The following is a 17211-nucleotide window of genomic DNA, read 5'->3' on the forward strand; positions in this document are numbered from 1 at the left end:
ATATAAGTCAATAAAATATGGAATGGAAGGGTGTAATAACCAAAACTTTGGTTTGAATGAATGTTTTTTTTTTTTTTTTATTACAGTAATATTTTTGCTCGCTGAATAACTCTAGTTAATAAAGCACGAATAGAAAATCAAACACTCATTGAAATCCTATAAAGCTCAGTTCAGAAAAAGCTGAATAGCTGGGTATCTGGTTAGGTGTCTCTCTATGAATGTGAATGGTGGTGGTGTGGTATGTGCTGGAACAAGCCCAAGGTTGGAGGCGGTGGAGGAAGCTGGGGGAAGCTGAGGAAAGCGGAGTGGAGCGGATTGAAGTCCAGATTCCAGGTCTTACCGCTCACCCGCCTCCGATCCACACGGATCCTGCTCCTGGATTTCATGGCGCTCCTCGCCGCCGTTTAGCTACATTGTATCCCCACAGCGCCGAGAGGGACGGAGGAGCCGAGCCGAGACTCCGCGAGAGACTGAAAGGAAAATATAACGTTATTTATATTTACACAAACCGAGAAATACACACGTTCCCCCGCGGGGAGAGCCGGAGGACAGCGGGCTGGATGGATTGGATGTATGTTGGGGTCGGGCTCGGAGCAGAAGCGTGTGATTCCAGCGTGCTGGGCTGAGCTGAGCTCGGGGTTGGAGCTGCCATGCAGGTCTCAGCCAGCGTTTCCATTTTTGAACGGGATCCTGGAGTGTGATGGCTGCGGTCCAGCGAATTGCTGGCCTTCCCTTTCTCTAGTCGCTGGATGTGTTGGGAGTATCGTGTGCTTCGTGTTTTTTTTTGTAGGGGGGGATTTTTGATTTTTTGACAAAACGGCTTCTAGCTCCATCTATGGAATGTACATGAGTGTTGTCTGGATTTTAGGAGTTTGTGAGTGGGGTAAGTAAGCTAAAGTCTCAATTCTGAGCTTCTCCACGAGTGTGTGAGTGAGTGTGTATGAGTGTGTTTTCCTTTGACATGCCAGTTATTTATTTGAAAATATCTTAGGAGATAAAGAAAGCTCCCTGCAGCTACCAAGACAAATAGCTAGCTAACTAGCTAACCTAACCAATTTGTTTGCCTGCCTGGCTTTAGCTTAGCACAACTAGTTAGCTAAGCAAGCTAACAATCTGTGTCTGCTCCGTACAATAGCTTACACATGTTGGCTAGCTAACTAGCTCCGACAGCCCTTACTATTTAGCTACCAACATTTATGAAATGTAACTTACGTTACGTTAACTAGCTAACTACGTGAGTGTTGTCTTGATTTTAGTTATTTGTGGGTGGGGGAGTAACGTTAGGTAGTTTAGTTAAGATTAAGTTAACTATCTAAGTTATATAGTCTCAATTCTGTCATTCTTTCTGTGTTTGTGTGTGTGTGTGCTTTAGTGGTATGGCAGTTATTAATTTGTTTATGTTTGTGTTTGCTCACTGTAGCTCTGTTTGTAGCACTGATCTCTACCAAGACAAACAGATAGCTTCGAGATTTGCTTGCCTGCCTGGCTTTATCTTAGCACAACTAGTTAGCTAAGCTAGCTCACAATATGTGGCTGCTCAGTACAATAGCTTACACGTTAACCTAGCTATCCTAGTTTAGATATAAGTTAGCTAGCTAGCTCCTTCTTTTTTTTTTGTTTTGTTTTAAGGAGATTTTTTTAATAAAACAGCCTTTCTATGGGATTTAACTGACTACATGAGTGTTTTATGTATTTTAGGACTTTGTCAGTGGAGGAGTTAAGTTAGTTAAAATCTCAGTTCTGGGCTTCTTTCTGTGTGTATGAGTGTTTTTATTTGGCATGCCAGTTATTTATTTGTTGAGCTCTTAGGAGATAACGAGAATTCCCTGTAGCTACCAATATACATAGGTATTTAACTTTCCTAACCTATTTGCTTGCCTGAATTGCTTCAGCTTAGCACAGCTAGTTAGCTAGCTAGCTTACGCATGTTTGCTAGCTAGCTTACTAGCTCCGTCCTGGTTTTAGTCTAGGAAAAGTCCAGGTTTCTTGCTTGTTTTGGGTAAAATTTTAATAAAACAGCCCTTACTACTTAGCTATCCAGTTGTTTCATCCATCTATTGAATCTAGTGGACTTGAAACCAGCTTTAAAATATTTCAGTGTAAATGTACTAATAAAGCATTAGTATTACCATCACTGGGAAATTAGATTTTGACTTTTGGTAACACTGACAATTTGGGACCAGATCAGAATGTAACCAGCTAGCTTCATGAGTCTTGATTTTAGGAAATTGTGAGTGTGGGAGTAGTGGGAGTTAGTAGTTAAGCTAGTTTAATATCTAAAGTCTCAATTCTGTCATTCTTTCGGTCTTTGTGTGTTTGTTTAAATTTAGTATGGCGGTTATTTATTTGTGTAGCTTTGGGTTAGCACTAGGGCTTCAACGATTAGTCGATATAATCGACAATGTCGATTATAACGTCGATTTAAATCGGGGTCCAGGTTTCTTTCTTGTTGTAAGTGGATTTTTTACTACATAAGTGTTGTCCGTATTTTAGGAGTTGTGGATGGGATGGTTAAGTTAGCTAAAATCTTAAATCTTAAAATTGACATGCCAGTTATTTATTTGTGGAAATTGCTGTAGCTGTGTTTTTAAGACAAATAGCTAGGTTTGAGATTTGTTTGCCTGCCTGGTTTTAGCTTAGCTCAACTTATCCATGTGTGCTCAGTACAGTTGCTTAACTACAGGTTAGTTAGCTATGTCCATTTTTTTTTTGCTTGTTTTGTGGGGATTTTTAATACATACATAATATAAAATACATTAACTAACTATGTAGCTTAAAAGTTGACTGGATAGGAGTTTGTGAGTGTGTTAAATAAAGTTTCAATTATGTGCTTCTCTCTCTATCTTTATATATGTGTGTGTGTGTGTTTATATATTTTTTTGCTGCTTTCTTGCCTGCCTGTCTTTATCTTAACACAACTAAGCTAACCCTGGCTATCACTGCATGTCTGCACAGTACAATTGCTTACACATGTTGGCTAACCCTGGGATCAGTCCAAGTTTTTTCTGCCTTTTAAAGAGTTTACCAGTTATATTCTGTTTTTAATTATATTACAAATCTACTACTAATAAGTTGTGTTTTGAGCTAGATTAGCTAATCAGCTGCATTTAAATGAACCCCCAGCTACAACAATACTGTGTAGCCTGGAGAGCTAGCTAACAGTACATTAGCACATATATTGAGTTCTAGGAAAACTTTTGTTTGTTTTTATTTAATAAATTGTTGTTAAAAACAGTTTGACACACATTCTAAGATTTCTGCATAGGTTTAAAAGCTAAATAGGCAAGCAAACTGAGAAATTAGAAACCCAGATAGTCTTTCACATGTGGTATATTGTGATATGTAGTGAAATTAACAATTTTTATACAGTTTATATTTACTTAACTGATTTAAAACCAATAAATTATTTGATTTCCCACCTTCTACTAACGTTTGACTTGAAGTAAGATTATATACTCAATTTTTTTTGAAGTAGTGTATTCTAAAAAAAAAAAAAATGTCCTATTGCCAAGAATATCTCACATTACACAATTATGCAGTATTATTTTTTCCCATATTATCCACCCCTAGTATATAGTGTTCAGCCCTCAGCCAATTGTTTTGTTTTGTTGGTTTTGTTAAAAAAATACATTGAGTGGATAGCAGAGCTTTTGTTTAACCACAAAAATACCTTGTTTCCGTTTTAAGTAGAAGACTAATAGTAAGCACAACTGCGGGAAAACTGTGAAATACCATATACTGTGATGCCCTAAAATATTGTTTTTCTTTCTTTAATAGATTGTTAGCTATCAGGTCATGAAATCCTTTTAGTTCCTGTTGCAATCCTATTATTTAGCTAGTTAGCCTTTATTGCAGTTTATATTAAATGCCTTTTCTTTGGAATAATTTAGCAAGGCATTTCTGGATGATAAAATTAATCCTATTGCCCCTAAAACCAAATTTTAAAGCTGTAAACAGCAGTGATTTATGCTGAATTGTTTTGACAATTAGTGTCTCTTTGGTTAATCAGTGTGGTTGTCCATATGCTGTGGTGTTGTCACTGCTCCCCCAGGTTAGCCTAATTCATGTTTATTGTCTTGTTGCTCTAGCAGGGAAGCTCTGCAGGGTTCATTTGGAGTAGATTTTTCAAGCTCAGGCAGTTGTAAGATGAGTTGGGGTGTAAAATCATATTGTGTCATTTAACATTTACCACCCCTTTTATCAGTTTACATTTGTTTCATACGGCCTAAAATAGAACCATGTGGGACCTCACAAAATCTAGTAAGCTAAATGTCTAAATGATAATTCGCTTTAAATTAATTCAAATTGTTCCAGGGTTTAATCTACAGTTATGTCTTACAGGAACGTTTATCAGTAAAGATAGTTTTTAAAAGATTATTGGTTTGTCTGTGAAAGGAATCGTTCAAGCTTCAAACAGCAGTGATTTACGCTGGATCGTAATCATGATTAGTGTCTCTGTGGTTAATCAGTGTGGTTGTCCATATGCCGCAGTGTTGTCACTGCTCACCCAGGTTAGCTTAATCCTTGTTTATTGTGTTGTAGCTTTAACCGTGGAGCTCTGGGTTATTTACTGGGTGAGGATTTTCTGAGCTCAGACTGTGCAGTGGTTTGGAATATACAAAGATGTTTAGTTTCTTGGCCTTGTTAAACTCAGCAGTGATCATTCTGGGCACCTTATTAAAGTATGTTTCTTCTCTGTGCATCAGCGTTCAGAAAGGCAACCAGAATTAGCATTCAATGCAAATCAATGTAAACTAGTTTAAAAATTGTTCTTTTCAAATTACATCGAAAATCAAAAATGAACAATAGATTCAGATGCAAGGTTTTTGCCTCCTAACAATGATTTGATTTACTACTAGCCTTATATTTCCCAGCTTTTAATGACACCTCATTGCTGCCATTTACATTAATTACATGGGCCCTTAAATCAAGCCTTGTGGGATGAAACACATGATTAGATAAGAACTGAAACATTAACATACGTTACCTAGTGTTAAAATTGTGCTATGGTTAAATGTGCTGTAATTATTTTCTTAAATAATGAACTTGTTTATTTTTTTGACTAAACAATGTTTTGACTATTATGGCACAAAACAGCTGCTGATATTTCCCTGCTTTTGACATCACTTTTTTGTTGCGTCAGTAGACTTGCCTTGTGGGATGCCACAGTATCTGGTAAAAATAAACAGCTATATGATAAAATAATCACTAAAACATTGAACATGCTTTAAGGGGTAAAGCCTGGTCTGATAGCCTGTTAATTACAATTTGGGTAAGGAGTCAATATTCTTTTGTTAATTTCATAAATAAGGAGCTAAATTGTTCAGTTATATTGTATAGTAACGATTTACTGCTGTGGCACAAACACAGCAGGCTGATATTTCCCTTCCTTTGGTGAAAGTTCAGGGAGGGAATGTCTCTCTAAAGGACTCTCTGACATTATCAGCTCACCTTCCTAGACAGCAAAACACTTTCAGTGAATAAGCGACTGCTGAGATAACTCCTGAGCGAGGATACACAACAGAGGACTTGGGTCTGGATAAAGATGTTTGCAGATGCATCTGTTACTTTTATAATAATTCATTGATTTTAGAAAGGAAATTGAACCATTTATGTGTCTGTATAGACTAGAGTATATTGATGTATTTAATATTTATGCTGTGAGCTTTGTGTGATCTACAGCTGGTTATTTCTACAGACAGCAGTGTTGTCGTGTAGCTGTCGTTTAGCAGTTCTGCTCCACTTCACTGATGTGTGTTGTATATTGTTAATGCTGTGGATGGCAGTGAACAGTATGTAGTCATACAGTGAGTCAGAGAGAGAACAGGGCACGCTCTCCTTATGTTCAGCATTTTCTGCCATGACTCTTACGATGAAGGTTATGTTTGGGACATGAGCGTAGCTGGAGACAGTGGGTTGTTCTATAATGGGCATCACTATATGGATCAGTGTGCAGTAGGGTGAGCATTGTGATTATTTAATTGTGTTTTGCATAATGTTTTAGCAATCTATCCAAAGTTATTTGGCCTAGTAGCAAAAACACTTGGCTCGGCAGAACAGTGAAAAAAGACTGGGTAGTTTGTCCTAAATAAAATTGTGCTTTGTTGGAATGTATGGTGTGATAGTAAAACTGTTGAGTGTTCCATTAAATATATTTAAATGTAGTTTTGTAATAAATTTCTTTAAAAAGCAAGATAAAATGCATTTAGCCAATTTAGGATATGCAGTGGTTGAAAAAGTGGCAGAATGAATGAAAACCATAAATCATAAACCATATTTGCTATTTAGCCTTCAGTCAAATATTTGTGTTGAAATAGTAGGAATAGTTTAATGGGTAATTTGTCCATTTTTTTTCTTTATACATTTTTTGATTGCTTTTAGGATCTGTGTATAATCAACAACAACAGTTTGTTGAATTTGACATGTATTTCTAACTTGAGGTGTTCTATATGATGTTTTTTGCATTGTATTACTTCCTGTTTATTGTGGATATCAACAGAAGTGAAACACTGTAAATTTGTGTGAATCAGCAATAATTAATACAGTAATACAATAATAAACATAAAATCTTTCTGCAATCCAGGTGAATGTAGTCCCAATTAGTGCTTTACTAATGATTGTAATGTAAAAATGTTAAACATTTTGTGAATGAAGTCTTGTTGTTGGCAGTTTTTCCAGTCTGAATACTTTCAGTCATAGTCAATACTTTATAACTTCATAACCTCAGTAACATTATCTCCCTGTGATGATGTGTGGACAGTTTATGATGAGAGAAACAGTAGAAAAGGTCCAGAATCACTTTAGCATACTTTTTCAGTACATTTCTTTTTTGCCCCTTTTGTGCAGTTTTCCCAACAGATCTAAAATAAACCAATGAGGGGGCACTGGAGCAGGCTTAAAATAGATATCCTGATAATTTGTAGCTGTGCATAACTTATTTGGATATTTAAATAATTTAATGTAAAATTTCCCATGATTTTTTTTAATTGATGTAAAGCTACTGTGGTAGGGAAAACTGTATGTAGCAGTCATTAGCAGTGTTTCCGTCCATTACAGCTATGTTTTAAAGCTTTAATTAAAGTAGGCTACCAGTGATTTGGTGCGGCATCAATGAGCTTTGATCAGTGAACTTTTTAATGTGGACTGGAATCTTCAGGCTTTACAGATGTTCACAATATTTCTGGGAGCACAAACGCACTAGACAGTTTTACTAGAGCAGTGGAAAAACTGTTATTCAGATGAGATTATGTTTTAGCATTTTAGGATGTCTAAAGTGACCTTTTAGAAGCTGTGTGTTGTGATTGGATTATCCATAAGGCTATTAGTTTATAGTCTTTTGCCACTAGATAATTACCATTGCTGTGCACTAGTTCTCGTGTGGATTATAATGTAGTGTATAAGGAAGTGTATTGTTTTGTATACACTGTGTATGCAGCAATAATAAGTGTGGCTTTCCACTTCATACATCATCAGTTATTTAGAAAAAAGACATTTCCGTAATTATTTTTTACAGTTGCGCTTTTTTATATACAGCTGGCTTTATCAATGTCTTTTACCTTGTTCTAGTGTAAATGTTAATTTTTTTTAATTGCACAGTTTTCAAAATTCGCAAATACTTTGTGCATGGAAAACCTGCTAGTGTAGCCTATAGCTACAATAGGTCCACTAGTCCACTAATTCACTGTTTTAGGTTCTGATAATAACTTGAATATATGTTTTAAGTGCTGAATGCTACAATTTCCCTCATTCCAAGCACAAATCTTGATCATACTTCAGCATTCAGTCTTCAAAACAAAATCATTGGTGAATCTTATACAATCGACCCCTTCACTAAAGCACACAAAGCCCTGGGCTCCTTATTCCTGAGATGATAAAACATTTAGAAATAATAACACACTCAGCTTTTATATCTGCTCCACTTACAGAGGAATAAATGGTAATATATTTAAGGCCTGGTCAATGCGGTGGTCAGTGCGTTTCTGCTTTGCTGAGTGCTGTTTATTTAATATTGCTTAGTACTCTAATTTGTAGCGTTTCGTTTTAATGCAGCCACTAAAATCAAATGCATTATCCTAATTGTGACCTCCTCTGATCAGCCAACTGCAGAGGCCAGCACTTTGGTGACCATTAGACTGTTACGTGATGATTTGCTCGCTGTTAAGCGTGAGGTTATAATAGCACCTCATTTACACCTAGCACTACAGTCTTTTATAAGGAGAAGTTATACAAAAATACTACTTTTTTCCACTTTGTTTTTGGTCCTGCAAAGAAATGTGTATGCAACAGAGAACTTTCAGTTGAATAAAAAGTTATTTATGCAATTTGAGGAGTTTTCACACTTAAACATCTCTAGTCGAGGCTTTTTTTCCAGTATGGCACCACAAATGGTTTTATTCCAATTACAGCTGAATTTGCCAAGTTACATCTAACTTGGCTCCAAAGCTTCAGACACAATTTGTCAAGCTATTGCTACACTATTAAAAACTTTAACATTTTTAAAGTCATATAAGTGGGCCTTTTACAGAATTGGCTTTTTCACCAGAGGAACATATGAGTATACAGTAGAGTAATGCAGCCATTATTGGACACTCAATCTAATGTTTCTAACTTTGTCTGTTTGTATTGATTAGCGTAAATCTGCAAGTTGTTTAAATCTAATATATTTAGTATATTACTGCGTGTTTCAGAAATTAAGAGAAATCTGGCAACATCTGAATAATATTCAATATCTTTTTTTAAAGTTGCATATAAAATACCGCTATTTCAGCTTATCCTCAGCCTTTCGTAGCACTTTATCCACTTTATCCCTAAGACCAAACATTCATGTTCACCTGAGTCTTATAAATTTATTGGGTATTGTTTGGCTGATTGGTCAGATTTCTCTCAAATGCCATATACACATACACGTTTTTGATTATTTTTTTCAAATTGTAAAAAAATAATGTTATGTTTTATTATTTTCTATTCTCTATTCCACCATCCTTGTCACTGTATTGCTCTGGTGATGTTTCCATGCTTGTTTCACAGCTCATCTGTAAAATGAAACTGTTCTCTCAGAACTGTCTAGTGAGTTTGTACTCCCAGATGTTTGGTGGATGCTGCCTGCCAGGTTGGAACAGTGATTTCAGCCCTTATTCGTTGTGGCACTGCTCATTTTGTAAAAACGACTAAAATAGCTGTAAAGATTAATCTACTAAAAGCAGACTTAGCTAAATCTCTCCATTGTGCTTGTTTTGATGCCAGAAAGTGGTAATGATGTGTGGCATGCATCGTATAAGTTATTTATATCATATAAATAACTGTAGTGGATAGAACAGGACTTTAAAATGCAGAACTGTGCATAAGAAACCCAGCTTGTGTCACTGACCCTAAGCATTACTCCACGACTTAAGATTTTTTTTCCATGACTTAAACCCTCACTTTAGCCTGGTCTTTAAAGTGCTTTACTTGTGTGGAAGGCTAGTGAGTCTAATGATTGCTTGTCTTAATCTTCACTTACTTAATGTTTTATTCAGAAACCTGAATAATTAAACTAGTGCTACAGTGAGCTTGGATATCCACATATTTAAAACAGCTTCCTAACACAGCCCACAGTGCTCAGACCGGGGTTGAGTGGAACCTGTGGGAAAGAGTGTAATGCTGTATTTATGGTAAAGTGAAAGAACTCTCTTTTATGATACTGACCTCTGTAAAATGAGGTTGTAGAAACTGTACTTCTGCACTTTATTTGAGATTAAGCACATGCCCTTTAATAAGCTCGGCAAGTGTAAAGTGTTGTGTTGCATATTATTTCATACAAAGCAGTTCTTAAGAATCATGTTATTGTGATTTGCTGCATTATGTAAGGAAATCTTTAAATAGCTTCTCAGACTAGCTGTGCTGATGTAGGACCCTTAGTCCTTGTTAAAGATAAGATAAGATGAGATAAGATAAGATAATCCTTGTTTAGCCCCCCAGTGGGGAAATTCACAGGACGTGAGCTAATTCACACGTTCTGTGTGAAGTCACACAAATTTATAACTGGTCACGTCATGTGACTAGTACCTAAATCGTCTCCTGATAAGATTTTAATCACATGCATTTGCTCTTGATAGTCAAATGTGTCTCCAGTAACTCAGACTGAAATCTGATTTCTGTGTAGAACGGAATATAAAAATTCCCATTGTGTGTTGTTTAACGCATGTTGAACTGACTGATGTGTTTACACTGTTATAATGTGGCTCAGATTTGTATCAGATGATCTACTGAAGAGGTTTGTTTGAGAGATAGGATTTGTATCTGTGATTAAATGTGTTTTAGGTGTGTTTACACATGCATTTTTTTAGTGACATGGCCTTATCCAAATATAATCCTGATTTAAATCGGATGTAGTAATCAGGTGTAAACAGGCTTTATTTATAGTGAACTTTCTATACTTTTTTTGTTCTAAAGCTTTACATATGTACATATGTTTGGTCAATAGACCAAAGTAATTACTTAAAGTAATTAAAATGATTACGCTAGCATAGTTTCCTATTACCTAAAACGATATTATTAAGTGAAGATGTTAAGTAAATGTGAAGTGCAGCAACTGAGAGAAGTGATGAAATGGGGAATGCAATTGTTAAGATGCAATATTTTTTATGCATTTTTATTTCATTCTTTTTTACTTTTTGACATAATGTGACCAAAAGAAATGATTAAAAATGGCTGGGAATATTTGGAAGTAAAGACATTTTTTACATTCTGTTGTAAATGTGTTATTTTGACATTAGTAAATGCATCTAAAAATAAGTAAAATAAAATTGTCTAATGTTAATTAGGCTTTTGTATCAATAAGCGAGAACTTGGTGTTGTGTATATATCACGATACAGGGGTTACAATTCCAAATATATCACTATATTGCGATACTGTAATCAAAGTGATTTATATATATTTATGTGCTGCTATCTAGTACACAGTACTAAATGAATCACTGTCTGACACCAATCTTTGTGTTACTTAGATAACACAATATTATGATACTTAGATATATGTATATTTGTTCTTCATTAATTAATTCTTGATACTCAGACTGACGATTGTCTTTAAACAGTAGAGATATTAGGACAGCTTTATTTTGGATGTAAAGCTGCATCAGATCTCTGCATTTCTGAAAAGATACAAGCTATGTGTTTCTGTCAGTAGCTTTGTTTGGCCAATTATGTGGGCAGTGAATTGGCAGGCAGTAATCCAATAGCAATTGCACCATTGATCTCAGTCTTCCGTCTCTGGCTGATTGTTTTTCTTTCAGGTGCTCGGGCTCACTGTGCTGCCTGTGGTGCTGTTGGCTGGGTCAGATATTGTTGGGTCTACTTTATTCTTTATTTTCATTGGGAAATCTTGGAAATCATCTGTCTAGCTTTTTTATAACAGTTTTCCTCTGCTCAGTTTGCTTTCTATTGCTCTCCTGATCTGACTTGTCGTGATTTGCTTCTCCTCGGCTGAGCACAACAGAACATTTCCCAGTCCTGTGCTCGGGCAGCATCTGGGAAATCAATACGCTGATAGAAGAAACGCCTTTTTGCGGGTTAGGGCATATTACTGAAGCACCTGTATGGGTAGTAAGTGCTTTGATGTTAGCTGAGGAGAAACCTGAGTGAACCATGTAAATATGACCTCCTTTCACCCTGTGTGCTACTGGGAAACATTCATTATCACCCTCGCTCTCTTACACTCAGGATTATCTACCACCTTTGATTTGTTGAGCTGCAGGCCTACACCGTTGTTAAATGAGCTAAATGATCTAAATGATTGCCACAAATGCACAATTCTATAAAACTGATTTTCTACAACACTTTTTTTTTTCCCCCTAGGATTTCGCCTATACGAATTTTGTCACTAGCCTACATGTACTTTTGTCTTTCTCAATAAAATAAAAAAAAACTGAACTACTAATAAAAATGATGATTAAAAACCTAAGATATTTATCTTATCTGGCATACATACAGAATACAATAAATTTGTCTTAGTAATTCTACTATTCTTGTTATACATTTACCTCAGCAGTGCTATTTAGTCATACATTTACCTCTTCTGTTCCATTTTAGTAATATTTGTACCCCAGCTACGTTATTTAGTCATAAATTTACCTCAGCAGTTCTGTTTTAGTAATATATTTTTCCCAGCTGTGCTATTTTAGTCATATGTTTACTTCAGCAGTTCTATTTTAGTCATACATTTACATCAGCATTCCAATTTAGTAAACAATCTAATGCTAAGTCTGGGTTAGCTTAAGTCATTGTCCTAGCCCTTTACAGCTTGTATATTTAATCTGGAAAACAACTAGTTTGTTAAGAGGGAGTAAACCACTACCAAGTCTGATAAATGTTAATAAATTTATGAGTGGAGTGTAAAAACAACATATGAACAAGTGGCTGCATATTTGGCCACCAATATTTGTGTGAAAACTTAAAAAAAAACAAAAAAAAAAACTCTTTGACCGTTTATCCAAATAATAATTTTGGTTGCCAAATATTCTGGGCATTACTAGTTTTTCCCTTAGTTTGCCCAGTTTAGTGCAGAGCTTCCCACCTCTAACCCAGCGCTTTACTTCACCATGTCTTACTTCTCCAGCAGGGTTCATGGCATTTCAGCAGGAAGCTCTGGGGATGCAGTAAGTGTCAGAGTCTGATAGCAGGCTTATAAAGTCTCGGTACATCACAGCACAGCTCCAGATGTTACAAACCCACCCTGACCTCCCTCGACTGTTCTAGAAGGGCAGCTGCCTTTTCCTTTTTCTCTTTAGAGCCCATCCACTTTGAAGAGGCGACCATCTGTGAGTGATTAGATGACAGATCCTCAGTGGAGTTTAGCTCTTAATGAATCGGTCAGAGATTTTCTGTCCTGTTTCTGTTGACCTGTTCTGGAGCTGCTGACGCTGGGGGTGATACAGGCAGGATTCTGCAGAGGGGAAAAGCTGCTGTACAAAGAAAAACTATTGTGAAGGTGGAAAACCAGTTGGATGATTAAGGCTGCTTGGATTAAAAGTCAATATTGTGATTATGTTGCTACATAATAGTTCAGTTACTGTGGAGCTGAACTACATGGTTACAGATAGGCCTTGTGTTGAATTAGCTAAAAATGATTTGATGTAGAGTTGATGATGGTGATATGATGATGATTTATCTTATTTTTTCTTATGTTTCTGTTGTTGTTGTAGTGATGCACAATATACTAGAGATGCAGTTTGCAAATTATTAGTATTATTTTCTTTTTTACATTTTTAAATTTTTACTTATTAAATAGTGGAAATCTACTAATAAGAAAACTAATTAAGATTTAAAAAAACTAATTGAAAGCTGAAGCTGCATACATGCATTTTTAACATCTCAGCCGTCAAGCCAACAAACCTGACTTTAAAACATCTAGGCTTGTATCAAATTATTATTTTGGTCGTTGACTAATCTGCTGATTGCTTTTTTAACGATGAAAGAACAATGAAAAAAATGTGGAATTTAATGGCTTTTAAATGTCCAAAAGATGTTTAAATATGGAAAGTGCTGAGCCAATTACTCCTCTCCCATATTTTTTTGTCTCCGGCACTTTGTGGAATGCAGTGCTATTACAAATTACACATTAATCAACAAATACAGTTTGAGTCAACAGTTACTGTTGCAGCTCTAATCAGCAGATTATTGTCACATTTTTAAAAATGCTGTTCCAGTACTCTAATGCATGGCACAGTGATTTTGATTCAGTGTTTGATGCACATCATTCATGTAATCAGGACTAATTGTGGTCTCTAATAAAATGTACTGTTGGGTCAGAATTCTTTAAATGGAAAAAAAGCACAATGTTAATGCAGTAAGAAAATTGATTTCTTTATTAAAAAGTTTCATCATATTTCTACTTTCTAGCATCAGGAAACACAAACAGAACAGAGTGTGTGTTGGGTGGCACACTGTCCTGTGTTAAAGCAGCTCAGGCTATTCCCCAGACTGGACATTTGGCTTCTGTCTGAGAGTTCTTTATGGGAAGCCGCCTGAATGCAGAACAGAAAGCGGCGATACAGGGACTGCTAATTTATGACTTTCACACTGCTAGTCTGCTTTCTGTGGCCATCTGATATGATGGATGCACTGCAATAAAGATCAAAAGACAAGAACAGGTCTAATGTGTCCAAGCTGTGAGGATCTCCGGCCCAAACCTCGGGTTTCTGCAGCTTCAGTCTCTGAAAACTTTGTAATTAAGCTGATCGTTAGACGTCTGAGCGATGTAAATGCGTATTGATCGAAGGCCTTGTTTTAAGGCGTTTTTTTTCTGCCTTTTATTTGCCCTTGCAGGCAGCCGGAGACAAACGCCGCAGACGTCAGTGTTAATTATTTACAATGAATGGGGTCAAAGGCCGTGCTCCTTTGACTAGGGTTAGCCTTTCAAGCTTTACCCCGCTAAGCCACCCTGAGCTCACTGGCCTGTGAAAGAGCATGGCCGGCTCAATTAGTTTATGGGCCTCAGCTTTTGACTAAGCTTCGCTTTCAGCAGACAGCGTTACTGCCCCTCCCCCTCCCCGTCAGTTTTCTGTTTATATAATCGTATGAGTTCTAATTGATTATTTTTCTTCTGAATCTTGCTAAATAAAGACACATTCAGTTCTGTCTGCTCAGGTTGTGGCTTGGGGAATAAGTGCTGGGTTTGAATGTTGTTTTGTAAAGAGCCAATCTGTTTTCCATATGCTGGCCTTTGACTCATCTAATAGGATACTATGGCAAGCAGTTGTAGTTCAAAAATGGTTATCAGCAAGTTAACTAAGTAACTCCTATAGCTATTGTGTTTTCTTAGTAGTGACATCTAAAAATCCTGTTTATGTAGTGCAAGGGTGACACATGTTTAATAGTGTTTATTTAAGATTTATAGATGGCCACATTTTCCGTAACTCCATTTAAATCAGCAGTAAGATATGATGAGCTAAAACTACATTTAATGATGTATCATTCAGACATTGACTAGTCAGAATGATTGATCTATAGCTCTTTAAGTAGGATGTGTGTTATGACTTGTGTCGCTGGTGGCACTTTATAACTTTGCCGTAGGCTGCTACCTTTCATGTTTTGTAAAACTCTGTTAGTCTGAGCTAGACCTTCTCTGCTTTACTTTGCGTGTCTCCTCTCTTCTACTGCATCATGCCGTGCCGTAATCTGTCATGTTGAACAAATCAACCTTATCAAGCATCCTTTTCACGGAATAACTCTTATCTGTCTTTTTTCCATTTAGGGCAAGATGTGGGTGCTCTGGAAACTGACATCGATGCGCTGAGGCTACTGTTCCCCCTTCTCCCCGCACCCTGGAAGTCTGAGAAATCAGACGTCAAAGTGACAGACTCGGGGAGCTGGCACTAAAATGTCCCTAAGTGGTGGCACTGCAGGCGGGAAAGGTGTGGACTCGAATGCGGTGGACACTTATGACAGCGGTGATGAGTGGGATATTGGCGTTGGAAATCTGATTATCGACCTTGACGCTGACTTAGAGAAGGACAAGCTCGAGATGTCTGGCTCAAAGGAGGGCGGGGGAATGGCGGCACCACCTAGTGCCGTCGCGGCTCTGCCAGACAACATCAAGTTTGTCAGTCCCGTCGGTGCCCCTCAAGGCAAAGAGAGCAAATCGAAATCCAAGCGCAACAAGAATTCTAAAGACAATAGTAGCAAGTCTCCGGCAGGAGACGGAGCCAAGAAAGAGCACCAGGGACGAACCCAAGCGGAGGTAACTGGCACAACAGGTAATTCGGGAGGCACAGGCAACTCCACGCCTGGGAAAGGCATGGAGAAGGGTGGGAAGGCCTCCCGCGGCGTAACCAACAGCAAAAAGGAGAAGGAAGTATCGGGTGGGAAAAACAAGAAGGAGAAAAGCGAAGGACCGGTCGCGGTGGTCGCTATTGAGAAAGAGGTCGCTGCTAACGCTCAAGCACTTGGGAACAATACACGTAGCACCTCCTTTGACAGTGCACAGAATGCTGACATGGCTGTGACAGAGCCTCATGGGAATAATGCCCTGGAATCTGTAGGAATAGTGCCCCTGGCCATTAAATCGGAACCTGAGGAGATGGATAATGGTGATTGCCGAGCACTGAAGAAGGTGAAAAATGAAAAGGTAAGTGCTTGCCACTCCTTTAGGAGCTGAGTGTTTGATTGCAGCACTGATTCTTGCCTTGAGTTGCCAAGGAGAGCTACAATGAAAGAGCGGCAAATCTGCTTTAGCCTTCTGTATTAAAAGACGTGTACCAGACCTTACGTAAAGGTTTCTTTTTTTTTTTTGTGAAGGGCTTTCTTCACTTATCACAGCAATCGATCAAATGTGAAATTGATCTGGCTTCAAATGTAAGCGCAGCATCAGATGTAAGCGCATTTCTTGCCATTGCAGTGGCAGACGTAAGCGTGTCCTTGTGCATGCTCCATAAGACTGCTGCATTGTGTTGGTGATGAATTGAAAGGGCTTGAAAGAAGCACAGTAACTTTGTCCTATGTGTGATTTGTGCTTGAGACACTGCTTTGTCTGGTTACTGGTAGGGATGTTGAGCAAAATGCTGTCAAGCACACACAGCCTCTCTGTCATGTACTTAAAAAAGGATTGAAAAAACAGTGCTGGGAGATAACGCTGGATAAATTCCTGCTGGTTTTGAACTCTTTACAGCTTACGGTAGATGGAGATATGGTAAGGATGTTTTAGTATGCTGTGGGTTAATAAAGGTAATCTAATTACATTTGATTAATTACAGTCAAATTCATTGTGAGTCGACTCTAAGTGGAATTGCCTGTAGTCTTTCCTTCGTCGCTAGATATTAGATTGTTGTTCCTCCTAACATAGCAATAGGTTGACTTACAAGATATTAAAATATGACCAATGTGGACAAGTTAGCTTAGACATCATGTTCATGTGGTTGTGTATCATGTATCTGTTTGACATGTTGGTTGTGTACTTGATGCTTTATGTACACAAGGTGTAATAAATACAAAAAACAGCATACAGTACAGACTATTCGACAAAGTCCACAATTACCTGCATCTATATGATGTGTCCTTTTTTTTAATCTGTATGATGGAAGACTTCTTTAATAAACATTTCAAACAGGCAAATACTGTATATAAACTGTTATGATCAATACCCAGCCTGTCGTCTAGACAAACTCATATCCAAACAGCAAGTATATATCTCTGTCCTCGCTGGCTAAAATACAGTGTGAAGTGAGCTGTGAAGAA

At 37.3% G+C, this 17211-nt stretch overlaps 1 protein-coding gene across 2 annotated transcripts in view; it reads left to right on the forward strand.

Annotated features, from left to right (window-relative positions):
• The first annotated feature begins 376 nt into the window (after positions 1 to 376).
• The window catches only part of znf609b (zinc finger protein 609b), a 70411-nt gene continuing 53576 nt past the window's right edge, over positions 377 to 17211 (forward strand). Inside the window, exons 1-2 of one of the 2 annotated variants that reach the window (XM_007231852.4) lie at positions 377 to 883; positions 15233 to 16105. In XM_007231852.4, the coding sequence (XP_007231914.3) occupies positions 15359 to 16105 (747 nt within the window). In that variant the 5' untranslated portion in view covers positions 377 to 883; positions 15233 to 15358. The remainder of the gene's footprint in view (positions 884 to 15232; positions 16106 to 17211) is intronic. The other variant, XM_007231853.4, reaches the window with a different exon arrangement.

Source organism: Astyanax mexicanus, chromosome 16, assembly GCF_023375975.1.
Source record: "Astyanax mexicanus isolate ESR-SI-001 chromosome 16, AstMex3_surface, whole genome shotgun sequence".
NCBI lineage: Eukaryota > Metazoa > Chordata > Actinopteri > Characiformes > Acestrorhamphidae > Astyanax > Astyanax mexicanus.